The 23,046-nt window shown below is 44.5% G+C and overlaps 1 protein-coding gene across 2 annotated transcripts; it reads left to right on the top strand.

Annotated features, from left to right (window-relative positions):
- Positions 1-2,599: 2,599 nt before the first annotated feature.
- Positions 2,600-5,289, top strand: LOC124685311 (protein RADIALIS-like 4). Of its 2 annotated transcripts, XM_047219654.1 has the most exons (3): positions 2,600-2,986; positions 4,367-4,399; positions 4,978-5,289. In XM_047219654.1, exons 1-3 carry the CDS (start codon positions 2,718-2,720, stop codon positions 4,982-4,984), a joined length of 309 nt encoding a protein of 102 aa, XP_047075610.1. In that variant the 5' UTR covers positions 2,600-2,717; the 3' UTR covers positions 4,985-5,289. The 2 variants fall into 2 exon arrangements, with proteins under 2 accessions (XP_047075610.1, XP_047075611.1); XM_047219655.1 differs by lacking the exon at positions 4,367-4,399.
- The last annotated feature ends 17,757 nt before the right edge of the window (positions 5,290-23,046 follow it).

Raw genomic sequence — 23,046 nt, 5'->3', positions numbered from 1 at the left:
TATTATTTTGTGAGGAATCTCCTCGGTACCTGTTGTGTCGTTTTGATTATTATTTTGTGGGAAATAAGTAGTGTACTCTCACGTATACTATTGCTTGAATATCACTCATCTTCATTCTATATTTATTCTTAAGTTATTTTTTGACTTAAACTTCAGATCGACTAGTGTGACGACAGTGCACATGCAAGAAACATGTTCGACCGAAATAAATTAAATATGAAACTAGTGTAATTTTTTATATGTACACTTATTCCAACCTTGAATATTATCAAAGTGGAAGAAGACTACAAAAATATGGAGATACAAGGACAATCTTTTATGATTTTATGATTTAATATATTTATCGTTGTTTGAACAATATTTATGATGTGTATTACTTGAGTATGAAGACATAATTAAATTTTCCAAATAAATAAGTAGCACATGAAAAAAAAAATTGAATCACAAGAAACAACAATTTCCGTTCATGGAAATTGAAATCGTGAAGTAGTTAAAGGAAGTAAATATAATTAGGAGGGAATAACTACAGGAGCAATCTTTGTCCGCAACTGTTAGTTGCTGAACTACGAAAAAAACCACCCATATGAAACGGAAGAAGTATGTAAACAGTTTTACGTAAGAAATATTGTCATAATTCACTGGAATTGCAAGCAAAACCCTGACCATAGCAAGTTTACTCGCTTCAAAATACTCATAATGCCACATTAACAGCAGTCGAGTCCACCTTGGAACTTAGAAAGCCTATATATGTGTAGATTGATACGCTATGTTCTGCATATTAAATTATACTTCATAAAACTTAAAGTGGAAATCATTTTTTTTAGTAAAACTAATTAATTGAAGGGAAGCCACTGGATCATGGATAAGAAATTCAAGATATGTTGCAAATGCATACTAAATTCTTAAGATCAGGGCAGATATTGTTTTTATTGTTATCAGTTATATAGCATTGCCCTGTGCAACTATAGTCTCTTCACTTTTGGTCGTGTAGATTCAAGATTTGGATCAGATCTAGCTGTCCCACATGGGCACACGTCTGACCCAATTAACAATCCACGATTGCAAATAAGCCTTGCACCATAACAGTACCATGTTAGATCTGTCTATCGTACAGTTTCTACAAATGGAACTAGGTTAGCTCTGCATCCGGTTTGTCTGCCATCCCAAAAGGAACAGACAAATTTTCAGGGTGGATATGAATTTTATACATCACTTATCCATCACCTGGAATCCATGAGCCCTCGTGGGTTGAGAAATCAGATGAATAAACATATGGAAGGGGAGATGAACCTACTCTGCTATTACTTCTGACCAAAAGGACGCATGTTCTGTTCCTTTCTTTATCGTCCTGACTAGAGAAAGCCCAACAAGGTTTTGTGTTAATCTCCACTAGTTCCTTTTATTACAAATTAATATCTCCATTAGTTCCTCATGAGTTGGGTGCTTCTTCATCCTTTGTCACGAGAGGCAGTCTGATTCAACATTAAAAGATTAGAAGTCTACGTGTAAAGAGTGGTATACATCATACAGACGCAGCCTAAGACCTGTAAAACATGTCCAACATTCTATCATTGGCAGACTGACAAAGAAATCTTTGAAAATCTATGCTTCAGAGGGTAGGGTGAATGTCAACACAAAAATGCTACGTACTTATTTAGCTTCTAGCCACAAGGTACAATAATTCTCAGCCAATCTATGGCAAAAATGGTCCTGCTTTTACAATCTGGAATCGTAGTACAGATAATTCATGCTAATGAACTGCAACTGATGGTGCATATCGTTTGTTCCTAGTGTCTACAATAGACATTCAATAAGTGTACGTTTGCTTTCTAAGAAAGAAAGACATCAATGTACGTTCAAATTCCCAGCACCCAACTTTTTGTTGCCCTAAATATTCTTCAATGGAAGTCCAAGACGTATCACTTAGTAAGGACTATATAAGGATCCGGTAATTTGTTTTGCTTCGGTTCAAGGACTTGAAATCTTGTTGGAGAGGTCGTACGGTGCATTGTTCAATTACACTGTCCGGTATGTTTGATTTATGAGTCCAACCAAGCGGTACCAACACATTTGGGAATCATTTGAACAAATAATATTTTAGGAATATTGTTTCTCTGATAGTAGTGATAATATATAGTAATAATTTGTGCCCCCTTAAAGCTTGAACGGTGCCACAAGGAATCATGTTGCCTTGTGCGCTAATCACCTGGTGCTTTAGGTATATTTAGCCTATGGTAATTACTAATCATAGTAGTCATTAGCCTCCTTGAAGTATTAGAGGGCTCTGCGAATGAACAAAAGAACAAATAGTTTCAGTGAAGATGCGAGACAAAAAGAGATGAAAGGGGCGTCCTTCCCTCCTCCAGCAGACCTGAGGCGATCCTGATTCTTCCATGCATTTCATTTTGCACACACCAAAGTAATGAAAATACGAAATGAAAACTCCTCTCTTTCTTTTTGTGGCTCCTATGCAAGCTTGTCGTTCATTTGCCTACAGGTACCACCAACACATCCATTTCACCTCCCTACCATTCCCAAGCATGATTCTCCAACTAGCTAGCCTCTCCTCGCTCTCACTATATAAGCCGCATCACTGCCCTCGCTCTTGTTGCATACAAACACAAGCCAAGCCAGTGATCTAGTAGCACTAGTAGTTGTAGTACCGGTAGCCATTAAAATTCACCTAACCATTGTATTTCTTGAGAAGCCACTAGAGCATGAGTCCACCATGGACAAAGAGGCAGAACAAGCTGTTCGAGAAGGTGCTAGCCAGGTACGACGAGAACACGCCAGACCGCTGGCAGAAGGTGGCGCGGGATGTTGGCGACGGCAGGTCCGCCGAGGAAGTGAAAAGGCACTATGAGGAGCTGGAACAAGACGTGAAGCACATTGAGGAAGGAGACCTCCGCCAGTACGGCGGCAGCGGCACTAGAAGCGGCAACACCAATGGAGGCTCCAGCAACGGTGGCAGAAGACAGGAACAGAGGTAGTTAAGAAGTCTGAATCTTTTCTCAGCTACGGACTATTGCATCCATGCATGCATCATTACATAGTGACCATCCTCTACTGCATACTAGTCGTTTGGTGTGTGCGAATGGCGGTGTTGCTTTCGGCCTGGATTCTGGGTGCAGTCACTTGCGCTGGAAGCTTTTACTGGTTTCATGGCCATCCTGTAATGCATTTTCCTCCCCTAATATGTTATCTTGCTGTTCCCTTGTGAGAGACGACTTCTCTATGCCCTTTTCTTTCCATGTATTCCAAATTGTATTTATGTACAAACTCCGAGCTTGACAAACAGGCTTGATCTCTAGAAATTCTACCATCAACCCCGGTGGCGGTCATGACTCATGACTGGGTGAGATTTAGAGTGTGCTATTCTTGATGAAATAATGACCTAGACTAATTCCTCAAGTTACTTTTCTTTGTAATGATCTATCTTATGGTCATCTTCTCTGTCATCTGAAACTAAGCTTTTTTTGGCAAGCTCCTATGGATTAAGTTTTCTAACAAGTGAGGCATATCTTTTTATCTCTCTCTTTATGTCCTTCCAGTTAGAAGTGTCACGAGAATGTGTTTCTTCAATTTATGTCCATTTATTCATTATGTTATCCATATAATTACCTGTAGAAGATGAAACTTCGGTTTTTAGAAAACATCCTTATCATGTTGATGAGATCAAGTTTCATTATTAATGCACCCAGTCGTATAACATGGATTCTTGCCTAATTAATTATACACAAAATCGATCAATGTGAATGCATACTGGTTAGAATCGCATAGTTTTTTTTTTTTGAACAAGTTAATTTTTTTTTTGAACAAGTTAATTTTTTTTTTGACCAAGTAGAATCGCATAGTAGATGCTAGCATTTGCCTTTGCAAGCGAGCATGTGCTCTTTCATTTTCGTGATCTAGCTTGTTCCTCTATCGTCCTTAAAAACTTGTTTGTCCTAAGCTAGACAGGAGCTCCTAGCTGATGTCATGCAGAATCTGGTGATACCATTTGAGAGTATCATGCATTCTGGTTAAACACTTTCATGAGAATCGGTAGTACTACTGAATTACTTAGTCATAACTGGTCATGAAGGAAATTCTTGATTTGTGAAAGGGAGATCGAAAATACCTATTTTTTTGTTTTTATTTGACGTTTTAATATATATTTTTTTGCAAGAACTCTGACATTTTATTCCTCAAAAATAGTGTGTTTTCTTTAGTCATTTAGTTCAAAGATGAACAAAATAATCGTGGATCACCTAAAATCCAATCATGCTTTGTGTTGCTAAATAAACAAAATGTTATATTGTTTCAAAGACATTTCGTCTAGTAAGTTGCTGTCAGGTTTATACAGTTAATTTCTGTCTCCTCTTAGGATCAAGACTAAGGACATGTATCTGCCTACAAGGTAATTTTACTGGCTTTGTCAAATCTTCTCCTCAAGACAGTGAAGAACGACATGATACCGCATAACCTACAGTCTATCTGACAACTAACCTCAAAAGCAGCACAATCTTTATCAGGCTAATAGCCTATGTTTTTAAGCACATCATACCCTGCCGATGATTTGCATGTAAAGCATGCAGCACAGCCCCTTAAAGCTTGCTGTCCTTTCCATGGACTTAAAGTAGTGCTGCTCCTCTTATGCGGTTGATGTTTTGTTCTCTCGCATATGGACGTACAGGACAAATGCCAATCTCAGATTTTTTCCCCCTTGTCCCTAGATCCTTCCATATAATGTTTCCAAATTAATGTCCTTCACTGGAAAGCACCCTTTGCTTTCTGTCTGTCGGAATCTACCTCGATGTCTTTCCCTTCACAGGGAACAGTCAAACTTGTTATATTTTGAAGCCACCCAGATATATGTTATCATAGAGACTCGTTACCATATAGTTTCAGTTAATTGGGCATCTCAATTTCGGTTTCAATCTTTACATCATGCTTGTTAACCTGACTAACCCTCGATTGGTTTTGTCGTTTTTCCAGGCAGTGATCGCTGGGCCGGTGCAAGAAGGAGCTGGTCTTACACAGCTAGCTTCATCCCTTGCCAGCATGAAACCAGTACTCTATCTACAATAGATACACACGACCTACACCATTGTGATGGTGATCCCGTAGTCCTGTAGGTAAAGCTGCTACCTAGCGCGCTCCGACGATGATGATGACCACGGCGACGAAGCAAAAAAGAAAGTCCTAGGCATAATCAAGCCCCCGCATCGGAGCTGTATCTTTCATATATTTTGCTCTACGTGTATATGTCCCACCACAAGCTATGGGTAGCTGGTACTGCCGGAGGTATATTCTAATGTAGGAGCACTAAGCTCCCTAAAAATGGTGTTTTGTGGCTGCTCCGAGCGGGTGCACTGCCTTGGGGCCTATCAGCGCGTATGGGGATGCTATTCTTTTCGCGAGCGCAGGTACCGATTGCCTGTCAAGTGTTTTTTTTTTTATAATTAATAGGAAATCAAGTTAAATGAGTAAATAAACGTGAAAACTAAGAGAAGAAAAATATCCTGAATTTTTTTGTAGAGAACTATTCCTAAAATTTTCGGAGCCATCGGTCGCAACCGGACTCCAACACCGTCTAGACGTCCGTTGAAAGTGACGGGAGTATCCACCGTTGCCAGATTTAAATGAGTATCATCATTGACGAGGCTTTATGAGTCGATGAACTGGTCCGTTGCAAGCTACGAGGCACATGTCGACGTGGCACGTCGACCGGAGATATCCCTATGGACCAAGATCCACCGCATCGATCCCATCGACGAAGTCGGGGAATAATGATAAATCCACCACCTCCAGACCAACATCCTCACCCCAGAGCATCAACCTCGTCCCGATCCCAAGTGCCGTTGTGGATAATGACGTACTCCCGAGAAATAGATCTCGCTAGATATGAAGAAAGGTGAGAAGACCAAGCCGCCGATCTGAAGGATCCACAAGCACACGTTTCCATCAACTCTGAGATGACACCGTGAAGATCGCCCCAAGGTGTGGAGTAGAGTTGAGGCAGATTTGTTCACCCGTGCGCCGCACCCACCACCCCGACAACACACCGCAACATACATACCCTAACCCGCCGCCTCCCTCTCCCGCCCCCCTCCCGGGCGGCGGCGGAGGCTCCTCCTTCCCCCGCGCCCCACATCCACCCACCGCCCGTCGCCCTCAGCCACTGCCGGCCGCGGCCCCGACCCCGGCGCTGGCCTCGGCCCTGGCCCCCGTGCCTCGGCCCCGGCCATGGCCCTGGCCCCGGCCTGGCTCTGGCGGTGGTGGCGGCACCCCCTCCGTCGAATCGACGAGGGGGAGAAGAGGGTTTCCGCGATGGCGTTCCATGAGAGGTGATGTAGCGCCGGTGAGGAAGCCGGGCGGCACGGCTACTTGGCCGGGGCCTGAGGCTCTCCGTCGGTAGCCATGGAGGATTCGGTGGAGCGGTGGCGGCCTCCGCCCCCGGTAAGGGTTCGTCGGCGGTACGCATGATCCGCGTCGTTGTCCTCTTCCTTGGTGATCCGGCAAGAGGGATTGACGGCATGTGGGCTGCTGATCTTGCTTTGTTTTTGGTGGCGGTCCTCGGGTTTCTCGCATGCGAGGATGAAGATCTTCCGGAGGTCGGTTTGCTTTGATCTGGCTGGAGAGATGAGTTCTGGAAAGTTCCACTGGCGAATGGAACAGTGCATGTTTTGCCTGCACTTTGCTAGATCGGGTGGTATTCGGTCGCGCGCACCCATGTTTATATTCCGACCGTTTGGTTCCGGAGGGAGCGACGCGAAGCTGTATTATGTGTTGACATCAGGTGACTTTTTGGCCCATGGTGAAGTCAGAAGAAGGAATATCATGAAGGCCGGATTGGTGGACTGGCTAAAGGAGGTTCGAGTCTCCATGATGCTGAGGGATCTGCTTGGCGTTCCGGGCTCTGCGGGAGTGGTATGCATGTGGGGGCGGCAACACAGGGGAAGTTCAGAGTCTTATCTCTCAGGGTGAAAACCCAAGGTCTGGCCTTAACTGGTTGTGCCTGGCAATGTTCTTGTTGGAGGAATTGTTTTGAGAGTGGGGACTATCTTCAGGGTGAAACCTAAGACCTTTGGTCGGGCGACAATGGCACTGGTGCACTGTTCCCTTCTTGAAGACATCGCTTTTGGAGAGTCTGTATTTCAAGTGTTGTCACGGTGGTGGTTGTATTGTTGTTGCTAGGTCTAGAATGCTGTAGCGGGACTTTTATTTCACTAGTAGGAAAACCCTTATAGGCGGAGCTTAGTTCTGTGGCGCACCACTAAAAATGCGCCACAGAATGTTATTTTGTGGTGCACCATGCTAGGTGCGCCACAGAAATAGCTTAATTCTGTGGCGCACTACTGAACTTTGCGCCACAGAAATTATATGGGGCCCACATCCTGCCACCACCAATTATTAGTGTAGGTATTTCTGTGGCGCACATGGCGTGCTCCGCCATAGAAATAACTGTTTCTGTGGCGCACGTACTTCGGTGCGCCACAGAAGTAGTTGATTCTGTGGCGCACTTGTTCTGGTGCGCCACAGAACTAAGGGAACTTATATCATCGCCGTGCCCTCCCCCACGCATGTTCACCTCCGCGCGCCTCTCCCCTCTCCCCTCTCCCCTCTCCTCCGATTCGTACCGCCGCGCGCCGCCATGGTCGTCGCCATCGCCGTCGCCGCCGCCTTCCTCCGCGAGGGCCGCATGCCGCCACTCTCCTCCCATCCCCGCCACCTGCAGCACAAGCTGCCGCTACGGCGAGGAGGGGCCGCCGCGAGGAGGGGCCGCCGTCGCGTCAAGGTGGAGGAGCCGTCGCGTCCTCCTCCTCCTCCACCCCTGTCGTTGGTGAACTCTCTCCCCTCCCCTCCCCTCCCCTCCCCTCCCTCTTCCTCTCCCGCGAGAGCACAAAGTGCTCGACGAAATGCTCGTGTGCTGCTCTCGGTTGTGCTGTTGTTGCTCGTTGCTGTGCTACCGGCTGCTCGTTGCTCGTTGATGTGCTATCTGGATGCAATCTATCTATCTATCCTAGCTTGATGTCATTGTTGCTGCAGCTAGATGCATGCTCCGGTTGTGCCGCCGTTGCTCGTTGATGTGCTACTGGCTGTTGTTGTTGTTGATGTGCTACTGGATGCAATCTATCTATCTATCCTAGCTTGTTGTCATTGTTGCTGCAGGTAGATGCATGCTCTTGCAGCTTCTCACAATTCCTGGTGAACTATACTGTTGCTATTGCTTGTGTGTCCATGCTCTAAATGGTCAAATGATCATCATGTGCTAGTGATTTACTTACTGGCTCATTGCTCATGCCTTTTACTTAATGTCCGAAGCTATTGCTATGTCTCTATATCTTCTCACCATGTATTGGATGAACTCCTTAATTATGCAGTAATGATTCCTTTGATGTGTTATTGAAGCTTGGATGGAAGCCAACTAGAGTTGGGTACCCTAGCTGTGTTTTGAACTCAACTGAGTAATGATAAATTTCTATTTCTTGTTGGCTTGGATGAATTTATGGTTGATGTACCTCAGTAGTGGTTCACTGGTGTGATTGCTTGTGCCGTGCTGTGTTGTGACCTCATTAGCTCTTGCTACTGCCACTGGTTGCATCTCATAGTTGGATAATTGGTGAAAATAGAGATATTCACATTAGGGAATCATGTAAATGAATGCCCCTGTGGTATCCTTTGAAGAAAATGGGATGTTTCTGATGGTTTAAAAGACTAGGTGATGCTAGGTTATTAAGTTGGCTGTCAAGGTTGGTTTTATCTGGTTAAGTTGGATAGGCTATGTGTTCTTGCTTACTTATGCATATCCATCTCTACCGGATTGACTAGCTCGAGCTTGGCCTCTCTCTTGCCAGCATCACTTGGTTACTACCAAGTGATGAATAATCCCTTATGGCACCTCAGCTTTGTTTTGAACTCAACTCGAGTAATGATAAATTTCTTTTTCTTGTTGGCTTTGATGAAAATAGAGATATCCACGAGTAGGGGATCATGTAAATGAATGCCATTGTGGTATCCTTTGAAGAAAAAGGACTGTTTCGATGGTTTTAAAAGGCTAGGTGGTGCTAGGTGATTCAGTTGGCTACCAAGACTTGTCTCATCCGGTTAGCTGGGATATGCTATGTGTTGTTGCTTGTTTAGGCATATCTATCACTTACTCGGATTTACTCGGTTCTTCATTGGCCTCTCTTTTGCCGACATCACTTGGTCTATATACCAAGTGATGAATAATCCCTTTGGAGCATCTCGCTCCATGCATGCTATGTGTGTTTGAGCATCTTGACTTATGTCACCATGGTTGCTGGTTTGTTGGTGTTTTTGTACTTGCCGATGATTAGATGGTTGGTCGATCACTCGTACACACGGGGGTGGAGCAAGTGAGCCTGGTGTGATGGCACAAATATCAATATTTTGTGCATCCTACCTAACCTCACTTACTCCATCCATGGATGTTAATATTTTTTTGACCAACAAAGTATGAGGCATTTCATTTAGTTCATACTAGCTACTTCTTAATTGCATTGGCCTTTCTTCCATTTTAGTGCCGATGATTAAATTGTTTGGTCACTTGTACACTCTGGGGTGGGGCCAGTGAGCCTGGCGCGATGGCACAAATATCAATCTCTTGTGCATCCTACCTGGCCTCACTGACCCCATCCCGAAATGTTAATATTTCTTTCGACCAACAAAGTATGAGGCATATGATATCTAGTTGAGATACCACTTGGCTCTTTCTTCCATTTTAGTGCCGATGATTAGAATGTTTGGTCACCTATACGCCGCAATATACTTTGTAGACGGGCCCCACTTCCCCGGCCGCCGTTCCGTGAACGAGTCCTTGACGAGACAACAACGCCGACCTGCCTCTCCGGCGCATCACCATTTTTCTTCTCTCGCCGTCCAGTACGTGAACGAGTCCTTAATGCAAAGACGGTGTCAGCCTCCCTAGCATCATGCCGACCCCTGTTGCCGCACTTCAGGCCGTGTCTCGCGCGCCCTGCACTCTTCGCCTTCTTGCCCGGTGAACGAATAGACTAATCGTTGGAATAAGGATGCCGATGACGGCCGATCGTAATTTAATCTTGCGACCGGCCGTCATCGGTTTCCTTATTCCAACGACCAGTCTATTGGTTCACCGGGCAAGAAGGCGAACAATGCAGGGCGCGGGACACACAGCCTGAAGCGACGCAACACGGCCCGGCATAATGCTGGGCAGGCCGGCACGGTCTTTGCATCAAGGACTCGTTCACTGGACGACGAGGGACTGCCGTGGTTCTGCGCCGGAGAGGCAGATCGGCGTTGTTGTGTCGTCAAGCACCCGTTCACGGAACGGCGGCCGGGGAAGGGGGCCCTTCTGCAAAGTATACTGCGATGTATACTGCAACTATGGTTTCTGACCATAGTATTTGTGTTGACCAACAATGTATGAGGCACTTATTCCATTTTGTCATTCCATTTGCTTTGAGATTTTCAAAATGTCGATGATTAAAATGTTTGGTCACCGTACACTCGGGGGTGGCGTAAGTGAGCTTCGGTAAGATAGCACAAATATCAATCTCTTGTGCATCGGACTTGGTCTCACTTACGCCATCCCTGAATGTTAATATTTGTGTTTACCAACAATGTATGAGGCATTTATTCCATTTCTCTTGTGCATCGGACTTGTTGGTCTCACTTTCTTCCATTTTCACCATAGTAGGAACTGGATGAAGACCCCGATGCAAGCAAGCCTGGTGGGTAGAGATGAGGGAGCAAAGGAGGAACCGGATGAAGACTACTTTGTATCTCGAAATTGTGAATTTTGTATGAATTAAGAGTTGTATGCAAAACATTTGACACTTGCCACTATATATGTATCTCGATCGGGCTCTAAGTACTGTGATGATGATGTATAATGTTGCTATGTTATATGTGTCTATATTATATCTGTCTATCCGTCTATATTATACCTGTATACTGTGTACAAAACCTGTATAAAACCTGTATAATACACCAGGGAGCACAAAATCGAGTATACCTGTACATTGTTCTGTGGCGCACCAAAATAGAATTCAGTGGCGCACCTATTTCTGTGGCGCAGCTGGACCGTATGCGCCACAGAACACCTTAATTCTGTGGCGCACGCTACGGTGCGCCACAGAAACCCTATTTTTGTGGCGAAGTTTCTGCGCCCGTGCGCCACAGAATCATATTCTCGTGCGCCACTGATGAAGCTTTTCCTACTAGTGATTCTTAGTTTTTCTTACTCTTTTTTAGCTGTGTGCATCCGTACTGCCATTAGGGTAGGGCGTTGTTGCAGAGGCTAAATGTAGTTGGTATCTTTTGATATTAATATATTTTCTTTGTCTAAAAATACATACCCTAACACTAACTATAGAACGGAGGAACAAGGTCCCCCTTCCTCATGCCGCCAAAATGGCATGGAGGGGGAGGGGACTCACGCTAGGGCTTGTGGAGATGTGAGGGAATTAGGCGCCGTCGCGTTTCTGGTAGCTAGGAGGCCAGGGAAGAGGCGATCTGGGCATACTCTGTCTACTTCATATCCTACCAAGTGTGTTGGCAGCGTTGGATCCACTTTAACGTTGGTTAAAGATCCCGCATTTAACTTCGAAAACTGTCGAGCTTCTTCTCTTTTTGCTCCCCGGCCCCCATCATCATCAACCTCGAATAAGCACGGGTTTCATTTCTTCCCTCTGGTCCGATCCAGTCTTTCTCCCTTCTCTTCTCAAGCTTGCTATTGCTGATCTGCGATTTGTCAAAGTCAGCCACTTTTGTTAGGATAAAATCCCTGTTCCTCTATCGGTGGTGCAGTTTAATCATTTTTCTGTTGTCCGTTGAATATGCTTGTCAGACACGATGGACATTTATATCATGGTGGTGTAGTCCTCTGTTTCTCTGTGTTGCTAGACGTTGGTGTTATTTGTCCTAAATAAATGGCCTTTAGATGAACTTTCGGTCATTTCTAGCTCGTCAAAACACTTCCGGTTCCTCGGCAAAGGGCCATCCGCACCCAGCGTGATACACGCCCGTTCAGCCGGCGACCTAATTCAGTACTCCGTGTTGTGGATTCTTGTCGACCCATTAAAAATCGAGATATAAAAAGGGTTTAAGCCGGATTCCAGAAGGTTTACGAAGAAGAAATACTTGTAGTATAGTCACAATATACTTGCCAATGTAAACTAGGACTTCATAGTCGGTTCGGTCTTACCTCCATCGTCAAATCCTAGGCCCCGAGACATCTTTTAGGGCACGAGACAATACGAGATACACATCATTGTAACATATACTTTATGCTCTTATAGTGAATTCTAGCAATGACGCAGATCATCCACCAAGGAGATGTCAACCTGGGTAAACCGCCAAATTACACTATCCAAGCATTCCGTCGTTTACTTCCACTAATAATCCTAAGTCGTGACTACCCTCTCATGGCACTATAGTTGACAAGGCAAGGAGGCTAACATGGGACCGATCAGCCAACGACATCCCTCAACGTTAACAACGTAAACTAAATAGAAGATATTGTAAAAATCCAAGTACACTGTGATAATCAAGATATCTTATATTTTTTTGGGAAGAGGCTAGCATCGGAAACCATCAGCCAGCAGCGCCCCTCAACATTAACAAGATAAAAGTAAAAGGAACACATCGAAAAAAGAAAGTAGCCCGCAATATCAAGGGTAGAATAATAAGAAAATAACGCACGTTCTTATACTAGGTGGTTGACATCTTGGAACCGGTCCCTCAATGCTTACTAGGTAAAATTAAATAGAATGGATCGAAAAACGGCAAGTAGCCGCAATATCATGGGGAAAATATAATCAAGATCTATCACGTTTCTTGTCTGACATCAGGGACCATCAGCCATAACCCTAAACGGCTTCATCGGAAACATCTACCAGGTTGAAACAGAGGGCGCTACAAAAAACTATGCTAGAGACACTGCCATCATGCAGGGCCGGCTCTAGGATTTGGAGGGCCCTAGGGCAAATTCTATAAATGGACACAATTTAAGATACGTGCATGTTAGATGGGCTTAAATTTTTTTCTTCTACCTTTTCCTATATGCACTGTGACAGAAATAATGGGCCCCCGTTTTGGTTGGACCCCGGGCCGTCGCACTTCTTGCCCTGGGCCAGAGCCAGCCCTGCCATCATGGCCCCACATTTCGCGGTCGTGCCGATTTGGGCTGACTTGGCACACGTACCCGAAAAATTGGCACACCCGGTGACCATATCCGACGTTTTTCCAAATCCGTGGCGCTAGAGGGTATTCAAAACGCGAAAAAAAGTTTTTGTTCTACCACGGAACAAACAAAAATCACCAACCTCGGTCGGCTGCAACTTCGTCGTCTCTGACAAGTTTTTTTCTATAGTGGAGGAGTGTACATGACGATAGCAAAATAAGATTTAAGCACACAAAAATTCCTGCTCAACATCGTTCCAACAACCTTGCCATGTAGTAAAACCAAGTTTTTTTCTTTGTAAAAGGGTCACAAATTCTCTTCACAAATGTCGTCCATTTTAGATAGATGTCATCTCCTAGGTAGTACCCTTTTACGATTGGCTATTTGATCTCATAGTTTATCTGTTGAGCATGAACTTCGACAAGTCTAGCAAGCACATGAGAGTGTTGCAATAGGTTGATGTCATTGTAAGATCCCACCATACCAAAGAAAGTGTGTCAAATCCACCGGCTATAATGTTCTACAGCTTCAAGAACCACACTTCACTCTCCGGTAAGACCTTTGTACATCCACTACCAAGAGAACAGACAATTTTTTCATCCCTAATGAAACCCTCTCACCGCGTTATGTTCCAAGATCCGGGTCATGTCTTCTTCATTTTACTCTTTCAAATAGAGTGGTCCAAACACTGCAACGGTTACCCAGCAAAACTTGACATGCTGAATCGGACGTGAAGAGATAAGGAGCTCCATAGCAAGACACCTCAAGGCATCCATGCATTTGAACTGAAGTGAAACTAGGCAATCCAGGGTAGGCACCATACTTCCCGGCACCGTTCCACAATCTTCATGAACAACTCTTTCTTCATCCCGAAGCCTTGTCGAAAGTTCTAGGTGTATGTGTTGGATTTTCGGCAAAAGAGTCATCCTCAAGCATCACAACACCTTGCATCAGTTGCCGGTCTTGTTCTTATTCTTGCCCTTCCTAGAATCTCCCCACCGTGGTGGGGTATTTATCTTCGCTCGTAAACGAAGAAGAGAAGTGATGGGTTCGTTGCATGGAAAACAAAAATTGTCTACGGCAAAGACGAATAAATCCAAGATCTAATCTATGGAAAATCCAAGATCTAATCTACCAAGATCGAAGCAATGAGATGTATGTGAGACTAACCCTCAAAGATTCCAAAGCCTACGAGATTAGATCTCGTTGTTGATGTAGTCGATCGTCCAGTGCTGCAATCCGGCAGCATTTCCGTACTCGGTCGTGCGTACGGTGTCGATGAAGCCCGTCCTATCCCCGTTCCAGCGGGCAGCGGAGGTGTGGTAGATCCCCTCGGAATCCCAGCAGCACGACTGCGTGGTGGTGGTGGTGGAGGAGAAAAACTGCAGGGTTTCGCCAAGCCGGTACAACATTATGGAGGAGAGAGGGGGCGGCCAGAGCTAGGTCTGATGGGGTGAGCGCCCCCTGCCCCCTCCCCTCTTTATATAGGGGGGAGGTCGGTTTGGGTGGCCCCCCAATGCCCCAAACCCATCTAGGGCCGGCGGCCAAAGGGGGAGGGGGAATTCTCTCTCCCCCCCCCCCCCCCCAAGTTGATCCCCCCTAGGGTTTTGGGGAAAACCCTAAGGTTGGCCGACTTGGGCCTTGAGGGGCATGTGCCCCTGGCCCATTAGGCTAGGGTGCATCCCCTCGGCCCATGCTAGGCCTCCTAGGGTCGTGGGCCCAATGGTGGGACCCCCGGAACGTTCTAGAACCTTCCCGGTCTTCCACCGGAAAAATCCCGAACTTTTCCGAAACCTAAAAATCAACTTCCCTTATACGAATCTTATTCTCCGGACCATTCCGGACCTCCTCGTGATGTCCTGGATCCCATCCGAGACTCCGAACAAACTTCGGTCTCCATCTCATATTCCGAATCTACTTATGCGACATCGAACCTTAAGCGCGTCACCCTACGGTTCGTGAACTATGCAGACATGGTCGAGACTCCTCTCTGACCAATAACCAATAGCGGGATCTGTAGATCCATAATGGCTCCCACACATTCAACGATAACTTAGTGATCGATTGAACCATTTACATAAGATACCGATTCCCTTTGTCACACGATACTTTACTTGTCCCAGGTTCGATCATCGGTATCTCCATACCTAGTTCAACCTCGTTACCGACAAGTACTCTTTACTCGTACTGTGGTATGTAATCTCTTGTGACCTAGTCACATGCTTGCAAGCTAATCAGACGACATTCCACCGAGAGGGCCCAGAGTATATCTATCCGTCATCGAGATGGACAAATCCCACTATTGATTCAAATGCCTCAACTCACACTTTCCAAATACTTAATCCCATCTTTATAACCACCCATTTACGCAATGGCGTTTGATGTAATCAAAGCATCCTTCCGGTGTAAGTGATTTACATGATCTCATGGTCGGAGGACTAGGTAACTATGTATCGAAAGCTTATAGCAAGTTGAACTTAATGTCTTGATCTCATGCTACGCTTATTTGGGTGTGTGTTCATTATATCATTCAACCAATGACATAACCTTGTTATTAATAACATCCAATGTTCATGATCACGAAACGGGCTGCAACTCGCCTGCATGAAGCAGGAATCGCTAGTAATCGCCGGTCAGCCATACGGCGGTGAATCCGTTCCGGGCCTTGTACACACCGCCCGTCACACTATAGGAGTTGGCCATGTTTGAAGTCATTACCCTTAACCGTAAGGAGGGGGATGCCTAAGGCTAGGCTTGCGACTGGAGTGAAGTCGTAACAAGGTAGCCGTACTGGAAGGTGCGGCTGGATCACCTCCTTTTCAGGGAGAGCTAATGCTTATGCTTATTGGGTATTTTGGTTTGACACTTCTTCACGCCTTCTATTAATCAACAAGCTAGTTATACAAGAGGCTTACTAGGGACTCCTTGTTGTTTACATAACACACATGTATCAATGTTTCGGTTAATACAATTATAGCATGGGATGTAAAAATTTATCATGAACACTAAGATATAACAATAACCAATTTATTATTGCCTCTTGGGCATATCTCCAACAAGAAGATATGGCAATCAACTTCTCTTCTTCATCAGCGCCATCATCAGCTTCACTTGCATCTGCTAATGCAACATCATCTCATTGCCGCTACCCATACTCTAGTTATCGAATAACGAAGCAATCAAATATGGAAAACTATACCTAGAAAATAAATCTTCCAAAACTATGGACCTAGGAGCACGGTCAAACATGTTGTGGGCGGGGTGGGCACGATACGCTGTTGTACTCCGACTAGTCGGAGAGCCGCACCGAGGCATTAAGTCGCGGACTGGTAGAGGCGAGGTGGGAGGGGTGGTTACATACTACCACCGTCGGTGACGGCGGTAGATGGCTTGACCGGAGAAGGGTCGGCTTCTAGATTATGTCAAGAAGTGGAGGCTTCCTAAACTACATTGTGCGTGAGGTTAAGAGAGGACTACGTGGTGTTTCCGGGAAGCGGTGGCTGGACCTAACGGCGTCGAAGCAAGGGTGGTGCGGCGACGAATCAGCCGGTGGATTCGCGAGAGAGGTTGCTGCCGAGAGGCCTTCGCCCGTTTTTTCACACGTGTCGCATGTGTTGGGGTGTTGGAGGAGATGCTCTTGTCAGCTACAATGTTGTGCTTACTTTTCACACGTGACCCTAAATGCAGCCAGCTAATATGTGAGTTGGTGTATTGTCACCCCATTCATCCCACTGTAGGTCTAGTGAGGTGGCTTCGAGATTGATCTTTTGTATTGTTCTTGTAAGGTTTGCGAATAATCTAATAAAAAGCCGTGTGCATCTTTGGATGCTGAACCTGGGGCGATATTTCCACCATTTCGGAAAAAATGCAGCCAGCTATTTGGTGGCATAATTCAATTGTTCCATAAGACCCTATCTCTAGACATCCTGGCTAGTAAATAATTTTCGCAGTCTCCTCTTTATCCACCTCACTGGGCACGGCACACTAACATCTTGGCCATTTAAAGAGCCATCCTACGCATTCGGGTTAGACTGCTCATAGTAAGAGTAATATAGGTAGTAACATCACATATTTCAAGATATTTTTGTGATATGGCATGACAATAAATGAAGAAAGTGACTGAGATGGTAACTAACTATGTTACCATAATATCACACTTTCCAAAATAAGATGAATCTACAACCTAATAAATATGACCTTGCATGATACCACACATATGTTACTACCCAGTATAGAGAGGTAGTAACATAGAGTAGTGCATGTTACTACTCTATGTTACTCCCCACTATAACTAGTCTTAGTAGCATAACCTTCACATTCCCATATGCCAGCTAATATTACTAATATGTTTGGTAGATGGCTGAATGGGGTGAGGAAAGACGATAAACAGAAAATTCGAATTGGTGTTTCCGCCCTTTGTTAGGATATTTGGAGAACTAGAAATGATATTATTTTTAACAAACAAAATGGAACTAATTTTTTGTAGGTTATCCGGCGAGCTGCTCATTCAATTCAGCAGTGGGTTTTACTTCTCCCAGTGGAGCAGCGGGAGGCTATGGTTATTGGATACAACCGGATACTAACGGTTGCTCAAGACTTCTTTTTCCAGGCTACTGGGTGGCGGCATCTTAATAGAATAGCAAATACATAGCTTTTCTATTTGCCATATTTTTAGTTGGTTGATTCATGTATCGTCCCTAGCTTTTCCGTTATTGTAATAAGTGATGTTGGATCTATTGTGACTTGATACTTCGTTTTTAATAAAGCAAGCCGTGTGCATCTATTGATGCAGAGGCTGGGGTTATGCTCATTTATTGAAAAAAAAAGAATGTGACCTTGTCCAAAAACAACTTGTGAAGCAGCAACACTTGTGTTTGGGCAGTTGTATCTTATTTAGGCAATAATTAGTTTCAGCATTATTATCGATCTACGTGCCATATTTCTTTCCTTACAAGTTGGAACACATTCTGTAATCAAGGGCATAATAGATATGGGGTCCTTCTTTCAGGTGGTTTATCATATCCTGTCCACTCATTTTATGTTCTTGCTCTTAAGCCACATATACATCCCCAGTAATCTGTCCTGTAGGGTTCCTTACATTTTCAGCAAGTTGAGACCCAACGCCCAGCACCAACCATTCTATCGCAACTTTGATGATTCTGCAGTTTTAGTGACATCATGCACACAATGTGGTAATTCATATATTATGACATATAATACTTAGGGGATAGAGGGAGAGTGGGAAAGGGATATCCAGGAGTGGAAAGAGGGCATCAGAATATTGGGAAAATCAGCATCTTACCGTTCTTCCCAAAGAAGAATCCTACACAACGCGCTTCCGAACTGTTCATCAGGCTTAAGGGCATAGATTCTATCCCAACTCCCACAAAACTTTGTAATGTCTCATAGTGGTGCTAATTGGTGTTGTCGCACATTAAGAGCATCTCTAACCCAACCCCAATAATTTAGAGGAGAAAACGGATCCCTAAAGTGGATTCTTATATTTTTTTCTCCTCTAAACTTCGGCAGCCGTATTCGATCCCCAAACATTTAGAGGACTAAAAAAATTTCATCATCATTTTCAAATCTCCACACCACATGGCATATATCCATAATACAAACATGCATAAATATAATCCAAAATACGTCAAATCGATCAAGTTAGCTCCAAAGTGAGTCTTCACCATCTCGGCCACCTCTTCCACCATCTCGGCCACCACAAAGAGCACCTCGGTCACCCTCACCACCACCACCACCACCACCACCACTACCACCACCACCACCACTCTCTCGGGCTAAGATCCTCGCACAAGCAATCTCCCAATATGCCCTAGCTTTGTCATCCAATGTGCTTGGGTTCATGAACATGATGTTGTGGTCCAGTGACATTCCCACCGGGGGAGGGGAGAATCCCGGCGCCAGCGATGACTGGCGGCGGTTTTGGCGGGATGGTCGGCGGCAAGGCGGAGGGCAAATTTTAGGAGCCGAGTTCGCGGCCGAGTATATTCGAGAGAGTGCGGAAAGATTATAGGAGTCACTATCCTATATTTGCTCCTCTAACCGATTCTGGTCTTCGGTTAGAGCCGCTTTCGACCGTTAGAGGAGCAAATTAATCTCACTTGATTAGAAATATTCAGTCCATTCAAACATAGGAGAATACTGTTCTCCTTTCTGCAGCCTTTTCCGAGGCTATCATATATATCACTGAAGTTCGATTTAGATAGAATTCTTTTCCAGATGGGGATTTTACCAATGCAACGGATGAGACCAAGGTCGCAAGTAAGGCTCAACCACTCGTGTACCATCACATTTTTGAGGCCACACAATCTTTCAGACATGTAGATTCCAAGTGAGAAACTTCTACTACTAAATATCACGTTTGAACAGTTATCCTAACTTGTGTTTTAATAACTCCATTGGCCACACCACCGACGGTTCCATAAAAATAAAAACTGCCAACGCGCCCATTGGAGTGAGTGACAAAGTTGCCATATCGATGTGTCAGCATGAAACATTTTCTAGGGAGTGTTCTTTGGTCATGCCACTGACATTGGCATGTCCAAAAGGTTTTATTTTTGAAAATAAGTCTAGACTGGCCCATGGAATTAAGGGCTTAATTATCCACATCACCAAGGATGATGTGGAATACATCTCAAAAAAAAGGATGATGTGGAATACAGGTTCAGTTCAGAAAGAAAAGAAAAGATGGATGAGGAAATTGTTAAAAAACATTTGTGAGAGAAAGTTTGCTTGGTAAATTCGTCCATCTACATGCTGTCATGGCTATGTCAACTGTAAAAGTCATACGAAAAGGTCAAAGAAACTGAATGCAGAAAACAATAGAAAATGCACGTCTATGCCCTTGCGTGATATGGATTGTAATATCACAGAGAACCAAATGAGTGTTTTATCTAGAACTGTTCCCAGAAAAGATAGAAATTTTAAACAAATATTCCTTGTTGGCGACAGTTGAGAAAACGCTACTGTCAAATCGGGACCTTTATCCCCCAATGATGAGGTCCGAGTCCAAGTTGGATACAAAATTTGAGCAACTTGTCCAGAGTTTCCACCGACTCAAATCTACGCATCTCTGGATAATGAGCACTTCGAAGTGTGTCACGTGGGAGATCCGCATGAGCATGGATATGAAACTTTTCCCGATATGTATGTCGTATCTTTAGGTGCAAAAATCTACTTTTTTCTCTTGCTGTTATAACTACAGAACCTTCTTTCCTTGTTGGAAGTCTCTTATAAAAAAAATCAATTGTTATCAAACTCCATAGTGTGATTCGGGACCACGGCATGGTGAAGATAGGTTTGTGGTGTCCCTGAGAACCAAGTAGTTCAGCTATAGAACATATATTGTCTTGAGGATGAACATATGACACATAGGCAAGAATGTGATTGGAAAGTGAAGAAGCATATATCAAGATTTTTTTAGACATAATTTTGTGCTATTTGTGCCAAGTTATCTATAGGATGTATTTTATTGTAAGAAGGCAACATCAATGAGTTTGCTATCCAGGACCATGGAAAAACATAGTAGAGTAGGATTTACTCAGGTTCCTTATGTTAAGTATCATGGAAACTACAAGCTTCAGAGGGTGCCGTAATTACCAAAGCATGTTAAACGTGAATATCCGTCAGGTTATTTTTGTCACAACAAACATGCACAGCTTGTATAATTACACGAATTTACCTATGTTTAATTAAACACGAGTCACTTAACTGGCCATCATTCCTTCCTTTTGTCATGGTTTTCATGTGCTTCTGCTATGTATCAAATTCCATAAAATTGCTGGTCAATAGGCTATGTTCTGATCTTGAATCTAGACTACGACAGGAGTTATTATCACGCGTCTTCTGTACTTGGAATATGACTAAATCTGGGGCCACTTGAAAGAGGGAAGCACCTTTGTAAGGAAAGTAATCAGCCATTTGAACGATCCAAACTATTGAGTAAGTTGCTCTGTTTAATCTAGTCAAGCATCTCTAGCTTACAAGGTAATTTCTACATTCCCTGTACAACACTATATACTGTTAATGTGAATTTCTTCATGTCCGTGTGTCAGATTTGTTATTGAGTAGAATTGAACACACTTCCCACACTATATATTTGCTTTGATGTACGAGGGCGCCGCGGGGGATCTAAGGTAGAGACCGCAAGGAGACATTCAGTTTGATGTAGAGAAAGTTTAATCAAATTATATATCACAAGAATATTTGGGCCTACGTCAGATTGAAGGGTGCTACAAATCTGTAGGATGATGCATCCCTAGTGTAGAAAGATTGGTTTTGGTAGAATAGGTCACAATCGGACCCTTCCTCGTATCTTATATAAACAGATGATTACAAGCTATGAAACCCATTTACAATCCTAACCATAATGGCCTCAATCTCTATGAACGGAAGACACAAGATATGGTTTGAATGTACCAATATCATCAAGTTATTCGGATTGATATGCACCGAATCATATTCGGTTGCCTAACATTCCCCCACAGTCGCAGTGGGAGACTAACAAACGCTGAGACTAGACTAAAAATCCAAAACAATGGTGATGCTAAATTGCTAATCCCTTTGTAAAGATATCAGCAAACTGGTGGGACGATGGTACCTGAAGGACAAACACTTGACCAAGTGCCAATCGATCTCAAACAAAGTGTAGATCAATCTCGATGTGCTTGGTGCGGTACGTAGAAGGCGCTAACATTGTCACAAAACACAACGGTGGCCAGAGGGAGAGTTCGACGCTGTTCTTTCAGAGTTGGCGTATCACGTTGATCCAGCGACGGCTTTTGCAATGGTATGGTATTTTTTTCTTCAACGTTGGAGAAAAATACCATGTGCTGGCGTTTGGAGGACCAAGACTCCAAGTTGTCAACGAGGAAGACGCAACCTATGGTGGATCGATGAGTCAGGGATGCCTGCCCAGTCGACATCCGTATTGGTGACCATTTAGTCAGTGGCGGAAGGTGTGGTCTGTAGACCGTGGACGAGAGTTCCCATAACGTAGCGTAGAACATGCTTGATATGCGAGATGCTGGTCTCGCAGATCGTGCATGTGTAAGAAGATCTGCTGAACTGCATACACGATGTCCAGATGCTTGAAGGTCAGGTGCTGGAGGGCACCAGCGAGGATGCGGTACTCGGTAGGATCAGCAACAGGAGGACCGGTGGCAACATCGAGTTTAGGATTTGTGTCGGGTGTTGATGACGACGTGCAGTTGTTCATGCATGTGCTCCAAGATCTCAACAACATAGCTTTGCTGGGGCATCCTAGAGGAAGTATGCATGTGCTCCAAGATCTCGGCAACATAGTTCTGCTGGAGTGACTACAAGGTCGAGGAAGTAGTGGAGATCGCACATGTCCATCATGGCAAACTCGAAGCTGAGTGTAGGGATGATCCACTCGAGAAGAATCGTCGAGGAAGTGGTGAAGATGATGTCGTCGACATATATAGAGGAGCGGGTACGCCGGGCCCAATGTGTCGTGCATCATGGAGAGTGAACTGTCGGACTTGGAGCATGAGAAGCCGACCATCACGATTTTGGGCCCTGCTTTGTTGGTTGGGTTTCTTTGTTGATTGGTCCCTCTCCCCGTGTGGTAGAGGGACATATTTATACTATGAGGGCGTGGCCTCACTCATGCAGGAGAGAAGGCCACATCCCTATCGTACTGAGACACACATGTCCATATACACAACCCATGCCATGAAGGGATGGTTGTACTTTTAGGCATCATAGCTAGCTTGGTAATGTTGAAGCGGCTTTGGCGTCACATGTATGGGGGAGGGCTTTCCCCCGTACATGATTGTGTGGGACATGACCAGAGAGGGAAGTGAAGCCATCTTCGCTCTTGTCAGGGTGACATC

Source organism: Lolium rigidum, chromosome 1 (genome assembly GCF_022539505.1).
Source record: "Lolium rigidum isolate FL_2022 chromosome 1, APGP_CSIRO_Lrig_0.1, whole genome shotgun sequence".
NCBI classification, from domain to species: Eukaryota; Viridiplantae; Streptophyta; class Magnoliopsida; order Poales; family Poaceae; genus Lolium; species Lolium rigidum.
This window is presented reverse-complemented; position numbering and strand designations above follow the sequence as displayed.

What these genes read in the sequence shown, in the direction of transcription:
- LOC124685311 (XM_047219654.1), top strand. Translation starts at nt 2,718, where the DNA reads ATGAGTCCACCATGGACAAAGAGGCAGAACAAGCTGTTCGAGAAGGTG. An exon ending in GGCAGAAGACAGGAACAGAG is followed by an intron (nt 2,987 to 4,366) that starts GTAGTTAAGAAG and finishes GTCTCCTCTTAG; the next exon opens with GATCAAGACTAAGGACATGT.